The 8105-nt window shown below is 41.1% G+C and overlaps 1 protein-coding gene across 2 annotated transcripts; it reads right to left on the bottom strand.

The window, feature by feature from the left end:
• Window positions 1-1162: 1162 nt before the first annotated feature.
• LOC120696930 (exosome complex component RRP42-like) lies at window positions 1163-7586 on the bottom strand. Of its 2 annotated transcripts, XM_039979993.1 has the most exons (9): window positions 7236-7586; window positions 6508-6621; window positions 6260-6389; window positions 6093-6149; window positions 5603-5695; window positions 4934-5012; window positions 4050-4174; window positions 2118-2261; window positions 1163-1692 (listed from the first exon to the last, which is right to left on the bottom strand). In XM_039979993.1, the coding sequence occupies exons 3-9, from the start codon at window positions 6383-6385 to the stop codon at window positions 1459-1461; spliced, it is 858 nt and encodes a 285-aa protein (XP_039835927.1). In that variant the 5' UTR covers window positions 6386-6389; window positions 6508-6621; window positions 7236-7586; the 3' UTR covers window positions 1163-1458. The 2 variants fall into 2 exon arrangements, with proteins under 2 accessions (XP_039835927.1, XP_039835928.1); XM_039979994.1 differs by having other exon boundaries at window positions 6260-6621.
• Window positions 7587-8105: the final 519 nt, after the last annotated feature.

The raw sequence follows: 8105 nt of genomic DNA, 5'->3' as shown, positions 1-8105 counted from the left end.
ATTAAGGAAGCCCTGCCGCCACAAGCTTTGCAAAAGCTGCCAACCAAGGAGCCTGCTTATACAAACTGGCCTGGAGAAAGCGATAGGTATCTTCTAATTAAGGGATCTAGGAGGAGCTTGATGAACACAAATGGACTGTCAGTCACAGACATGCATGGCTGAGTTCATTGCACTATGGTGTGGGATAAGGTGCAGGAGCAGGAGGTCCAGTTGCTAGAAAGGCAGGATGAGATAGTGTGTTTGGAGGTTGGGGGTTGGGAGTTGCGGGGGGCAGTGGATGGAGGCTTAATAATTTCTACAGTATCAATGAATTTCTTTTCTACTAGTACAAGTTCTGGTTTTATTTATGTATTCGTCACATTTTTCTTTTTCTTATACGATATGGCAGTGCTCCTACCTTTATTTTTCAAAAAAAATCCTAGAGCTCACGAAGTTAATTAGCTTCCGTTCGTCAAAGTGCTTACTGATGGCTGCCATTTTTTCTTGCAAAGAATTGGCACGCGTTGGTTTTTAGTAGCTGCTGATGGTTGTGTATCAGTGTATGCTTTCTCTAGAAGTTAAAAAGTAAAAGAGTAGAACCTCACAATGAAAAATAACACGCTAGCAGACGCTAGTGGTGACTTCATCAATCTTGTTGTGTAAATACTCTTAGAGTTGCGTGCATGTATTTTTAAGGGTGAGTGTGTGTTGTAAGCGTTTGTACCTTGTTTCGCCAAATAAAAAAAAGTATAACACGCAAGATAAGATACCACGCATTGGCTACTCAAGTCAATGTTGTGTGGATTTCAAGGGTATCTAGCGGATAAAACAAAACTGAGCTAGCCATGAGCATGTTCATATAATAATATATTTGTTGTGTTTACCAAGGATTCAATTTATATAATCGTTGATAAGAGCAGATGATGAATGCTCATCCTTGATGTAAAGTCAAAGCAAATTAACCATATCTATGGCAGCATGCCACTTGCCACCGACAAAGAGAATCCGTAAGTGATACTGTAAACAAAGAAGGAAGAGTGGTATTTCTACGACGGCTAGACGAGAAGCAACAGCATATATGTGACAACTCGTGAGTTGTATATCCATAACCATAACGAGCTCCATCTTTTTTTTAGCAATATAATATAACCCTAGAGGAAAACTGGGGCAGCAACACAGTATATGTAGAAACAATATTATGCATATATGAGACATTTCTCTACATCACCAAAACTTTGCATATCAGCTTATGTTTCTTCTAGGCCCAGCCATGCAACACACTACTGTTTGGAAAGGAATTATTGGATCCAAATCCTTAGGATTTACTGGCATAAACTTGAACCAAATCCTAAATATTCCTACAACAATCCTTCTCTTCTAAGCAAGTCCCTAAGATTTCCCCCCCCTTTTTTGTGGGCAGCAGGTCACTAAGATTGGGCGCATGTGTATTAGAACCTCTTCCCTGCTATTTGCCCCCCTTCACTCAGCAGCAGCTTCAGCAGCAGATATCTTTGAGTCCAAGTGAGCTATGAACTGCTGGCTCACATGCCTGGCCACTGATATCATATCGAAGATGACGCTTGGGTCCAGCCCTGCACCACCCCTCTTGGTTAGCCCGCATACTTGGCCATTCCTGTTGAATGATACCGACACTGCAGAACTCATCTGGGATTCTTCCTCTGAGGTAGCGTCAACAATGTAGTGCCGACCCACCTGCCATAAGAAGTGAAGGTCAGAGATTCATATGTAAAACATAGGTACTGCAGGAAAAAAAACAGAAGGCAATTGCTTGTGGTTGGCTTGCTGGGTAGTGACAATTGTTGGTGGGGCTCAATGTTCTGGGTAGTGTCATTTTTCACGTGGCAATGCAGGGGCATTCATCTGGGACAGTAATTCGTATGAGTTATCCATGTTTGATATGAGAGCTGATCATAGAACTGAAGCTACGCAACAGTTTAAATCATACCCGGCAGCTCAACACCTGAATGCACATGCAATTTTCAAACCTTCCTAAACAGTTACTTTACTGCATAGTTAGACCACTTCTAAAAAAAATAACATGATCCTCTTGCAATAATGAATAAAGCATATGTCTACTCAATACCAAATGATAAAGAGTTACACAAAAAACACATTACCTTGGTTAATGTAATGATAACAGGCACACTGGAGGTGTCGAACTGCAGAAATTCCTCATTGCTTACATCAACCTCAGGTTCCTCATCAGACGCAGCACTAAGAGAAACATTAACTTTTGGTATACCTGTATCACTCAAAGCAACCTGCAGGTACACAGAACATTAGCATCTATAAATGCATCAATTGTATTGTCTTTATTGTGTCAAAATGTCAGCTAATGTGGTGGCTATCAGGTAGTACAACAAAGCATAACGAGCAATGTAAGAATACCAGAAGCTGCTATGCACAGAAACAACTGGAATTTGGTCACATTGGCTCGTCCAAGTTTTGCAAATTAACTACAATTCATGTTTGGTTTCTTGTTGCAATTGTGCTTCGTGTTTCGCATCCAGAAAAAAACACACTTCATTTCAGATAGTATATCTGAGAATTTGCTAAAGAATTTGCTATTGTTGCATTGGCACTTTGGACTAACAGGAACAAAATAACTATTGAACATAATTTCTGTTTCTCCAGCTGATGTGTTGTACAAAATCGATTTCTTCTCACAGAAATGGGGGGTGCTGCTCTCTGAGGAGGATCGCTCGAGGTTGGAGAACTCCAGGACAAGACTGATGGAGTGGGTGCAACTGAATGGTGTAGGAACAAGGCGGGATGAATAGGATGCTCCGTTTTAATCTTCTTTCTAGCTTTTATCTATGTTGTCTTGCCTTATGTACATGGTCTGTTCTGCACAGCTCTGGCTAGCTGGTATCCCCAGCAGTAGTTTGTACCGAACCTTTATTTACTTTCTATAAAAGCAGGATGAATTCTCTTTATAAAAAAAAGAGAATATGCTAAAGAATGTCATTTCACTTGACTGGACTCTTATACATAGAAGTGGCTTTGTTCCAGAACAATTCTACCCATAATTTTTCGGTAGTAGTAATGCAATCAGTCTAGATAAAACAAACCAAGGGTATTGTTAAGCTAGCATAGATTAAAAACAAGGAATCTTCTCACCAAAAGGAAGTACAACAGAAAAGGAGATAGAGAAAGTAGTTGCATCTAAGGAAAGATAAATACGCCCATCAACTCTCCTGGAAAATCTAATTTTCACCCTTAACAACAACCAGCATTTGGGCTCCTAATTTTCAGAGAAAGAAGAGGTCAAAGAACCTATGTAAGAATCTAGAGATCACCAAAAAAAATGTGAGTTAGTAACCTAGATATTGTATATTTTATTACGCAATTGCCTAAGCTTAGTTATGAATTGATCCATATCAACGACAAATAAACCTGCAATCTAGTCAAGAGATTATTTATCAGAGTTGAGGCAGAAAGTTGTACTTTTTTATAGCTGATGAGGGGGTAAGATGGAGTTATACCCAAATCAAAACAGAAATACAAGAAACTGACATGGTGCATGCGGGATACAGGCTGATTTCCTGTCCAAAACTTTTCCTTCACATTATGCGCATTTGACCTGATTCACTGGTCAATAAGCCTATCAGTAATCTTATTTGACTAGCAGGCGTTCGTGATTTCCTACTTCTATCCAGAACTAAATCAACAGATGATAATTGCAGAATTGCTATAGCTTGGTCCAACAGCAATTTAACATCAGCTTGTGTAAATAGTCTTTCCTTTATTTGAGTAAAGTTTGTCAGTTGTGGATGAAATTATTCGAAGCTTCAAATAACATTTCTTTTATCATGTTAGAGTAACTAATGTGTCATATGGAAGGACCTTTATTTAATGATACAAAGATTATGACATTAGTCCCTTTATTAAACATTCTATTCCATGTCTGGCGCTACGACAATTGTCTATGAGAAAACTGATAATATTTTTCCATCAATACATTAGCTGGGCACCATTGGAAGTGGAACAGTTGTGAAAAAGATGACAATGAAAACTGCAAGAAACAACCAATACAAATCATTACTCACCTTTATTGCAGCGGCTAACGCATCTAGTAGGTTACCATCAGAACTGACCACGAGTCCATCAATGTACAGATCCCAGCATACCTTTCCCTCAACAACAATTAGGGATGACAGATCAATTGCAGCACCTGAAATATGATTTGATGCATTGTAGTCAGTTAAATGGCAACAAAATATTGTTGTTATGAGTTTGAATTGAAAAGAAACTGTATAAAAGCAAACAGGCAGCTAACAAAATGAGAATCAATCTCTCATCAAAAAATTTCTTGACTACAATAAACAATATGATCAAGGAAACAGAACAGCAATTGGTTAACATAGTAATTGCTAAACAAAACCTCCCCAATAACCTGGAAATTCTAAGAACACCTGGAAATTCTAAGAACATTAACAGCCAGGTCAGTAACTACCAGCACCCGTAAATCACTTTTATATGAAATGTAGGGTGCCTGGCAGAAGTAATGGTGTGTGTTGTGACTTTGTGTTTGTATACATCCTCCACAACACTTATTATAACATTAAGAACTACACCTGGAATTAAATAGGCATGAAACTGGCAAGTGATTGTGAATTTAGGATGACGTGTGATACTGTTCTAGCTCGTTTGTCCAATTAAATTTTCTTAAAAATGGCACCATAAATCCAAATTACTAATAATGCAATGGCTAGCAAAAGCTTAACCCAACGAAGGTAGATATAACTAACTGTACTTCCAATTGTAATGACAAGAATAATGATGTCATTCGTGTCTGAACAGTAGTTATAACCGATAATAGAGTAGAAGCGATTAATATATTGGAAGAATCAAACTAAAAGAGATCAGTGTGCACTGAGACCATGTAAAAATCTACAACAAACACAGGGAGCACAATAAGTTTATATGTTACCTGCACCACTTTTACCACCTAGGAGGCATCTTTGCAGGGCAACAGACAGCTCAGTAGACAATTCTTCTGAACCTCTACCCTAGAAAAATCCAAATAGTGCAAATAAGATGAGCATACAAAAGCAAAACTGTAGAGATTTCAAACAGAATTAAATCTGAAAAGGAACAAAAGTAACATTAAGTGCAGGGTTACAACAATGGAAATTATAAGTTCTTTCTAGCAGTGTTTTTTACCAGGGACTTGCCAACTGATGTACAAATCAAATTACTCCTTTGTGTTTTGCTACTAACTGGAATCAAATGTACACATCCTGAAAGGAAGTTATCTACAAAAGCACCCATAAAGGCTACTAGTAACAAAATATCAAATAGTTTTATATTATTGCCAGAAAACAGTTTGTGATGTGCTTCTTAAAATAGTTCTAGTGGCCTCTTTATTACTTTCCTAGTCAACAATTTTGTCGTTTCTTCATACTCAAAGTCACAGCATTATCATTCAATCATAAAACTTGAGTAGTAAAGCTGTATACATTTCTGTTAAAAAAGATATAAATTTTTTGAAACAGACTCCATAATCACATTGCCATACATTATATATTATACACCTGTAAAAAATGTATTAAAAGAGTTGGTTGTTTTCAATGTGATCCAATCACAACAAATCACCAACCTCAAATGTAGGCTCAGCAGTTGGACTACAGTCAACAAAAATAGAAACTTTTCCTTTGTCAGGGTGAAGAATGTTTGGTTTCCCCAATTCAGCCTGTAGATTCCAATTCATCAAAAACAAAGAAGCCAAATAAGCTGACAGTGCGGAAGAAGTACAACATACTATGGCTAACAAGTTTGTTTTCTTATGTGGAAGAAAATTTACTGATCAACAGACAGGCACCACCTCTAGCTTCACATTTACCGTCATTTGGAATGGCTTAATAGAACTAGCAATGTGATATAAGGCTATATAACTTTACGTTGCAATTGCAACAGCATAGGCATCTTATGCAAAATTAATCAATGATGTATAACCTCAACGCCTTGGGAAGATAAGAGTTGCTTGTTAGGAATTTTGAAGCAGAGATCAGTACAACAGAGGATTGAACTTATCATGCAAAAATTTGCCTAGCCTTTTTCTGGGCAGCAAAGTGTGAGAGAAGTCGTACCTTCACACTAGCGATGATCTCCGTGGCACCCAATCTGACGCGCGCTGAACCATTCGCCTACAACAGGCACCAATCCAAAATAACATGAACCCGCATTGCATTCCAAAAGAAAGAAATAGTAAAGGAACACGAGTGCGACTAAACAAGCGGTAACCCTGAAAACCTACCTGCGGGATGACTCCGGTCTCGACGGAGAGTGCCCGGAACTGCAGCCGCCTGCGGCCGTCGGTGCGAATGTCCTGCGCGATGCCGCCGCGGATGAAGTGCTTCTCCCCTTCCGATAGCCCCACCATCGTCCTGGGCGCAGCGGGACAGAAACCAGCACAGCCGGTCTCAGAGGCACTTTGTCGAACACCCTACCCGCTGCTACCAAAACAATATGTAGGAGAGATGGAAGGCGAGTAGGCAAGCGGACCACAGCGTAGAGGAGACCCGCTAGACGAGCAGTTGGGCTTCTGGAGCACCGAAATCGACCGACCTTGGACTGTAGGAGGCAGTGGCGGACCCAGGAATTGAAACTAGGGCAGTCCTGTCAAAAAATTTCAAAGCGCAAACCGGTATACTTCAATATCACTTCAGCAACAATACGGTATACAATGATCAAATTTACAATAACATAAATAAAAAGGTCTCATAATACATTCAATTCAACAAATTAGTTCAGAACTCGAATAATTTACAATATAAATAGTTGAAACATCAATAAGAAATTACATAAATAGAAGATTACAATACTAATCTAGTCTTTGGGATAAAAAGTTGCAAGTTGAAGTACTTTTTGTGCATCAAAAGAGGCAAATGAATTGCAAGCCGAACCACTACCATCATCCACAACTAGAGCAGAACCTAAACCACTGCCATCACGCAGCAATGGAGTTTGATTTGAGCCTATACCACTGCCATCATTCACAAATGGAATCACAGATAGCTCATGCCCAACAACTGAAACTGAAATCGGCGGGGAAGAAGAAGCAATCTTCATTACTTTCGCTTCATATTTCTTAAAAAGAAAAGCAATGCTTCCATTCTTCACGACTCAAGTGCAATGTTTATGAAAAATAGAGCAATGTTTCCATTAGGTTAAGTGAGATTAAGATGAAAATGAAATCCCAATCGCTTAATATTGCTGAAAAAAGTACTCACCAGACACCAGTGAGCAGTACTGGTACTGCTACTGCCAGTGAGGGTCGGGGCGACCGTGCGGCGCCGGTGCGCCGGGTTTGCTGGCTTGCTGCGGCTGCGTGCCCGCGTACGGCGCCGGCGGGACGCGGGAGACGCGCGCTCGCCCAGGGCCCTAGGCGCCCAGAATCAGGCGGCCGGCGGCGGGTGGCGGCCGGCGTCCGGAGGCGGGGCTGCGCGGGTTGCGACGACCGGCGCGGGTGGCGGCGGTGCCGGTGCCCTCGGGGTATGGGGCGAGGGCGACGGGGGGAACGGGAGTGGAGGGGCTTGGGCTGAGGTCTGAGGGAGACGGAGAGGTGACGAGTTGCTGGGCTGAGTGAGTTGTCGGGCCAAGTTTAGACTCTATCTTGAAGAACTAAAAAGATTTCGAGCCCAAATTTTGTGTAGTTTTAGGCCTACCCAGACTACCCTCTTGGCCCACCACCAAATTTTGGGTAGTTTTGGGCCTACTCGGACTACCCTTTTGGCCCGCGACCAAATTTTAGGTAGTTCTGGGCCTATCCGGACTTCCCTTTGGGCCCGCCAGTGGTAGGAGGCGGTGGCCGAATTGGCGAGCAGCGAGGACGTTGGAGGCTGGAAGACGAGGGGAGCGGCGGGGGCGGGGCAGGGAGGAAGAGGACAAGAGGTCTATAAGAAGGTTTTTGTTCAAGTTGAGGCCTCAGCCGACACGAGGAGACATTAGGCTTGTGGGTTCGGCCCATGAAGTGAAGATTCTGAGCCTTCCAAATGTCAATTTAAAAGGGAAAAACTATTTCTGAGTATTCGAGTTGTACTTTGTAATTAAAAAAAACGAACCAAGGTGCCTAACAGTGTAGAATAGAGGAAGTTAACAAC

The sequence above is a fragment of the Panicum virgatum genome, chromosome 3K (assembly GCF_016808335.1).
Source record: "Panicum virgatum strain AP13 chromosome 3K, P.virgatum_v5, whole genome shotgun sequence".
NCBI lineage: Eukaryota > Viridiplantae > Streptophyta > Magnoliopsida > Poales > Poaceae > Panicum > Panicum virgatum.
This window is presented reverse-complemented; position numbering and strand designations above follow the sequence as displayed.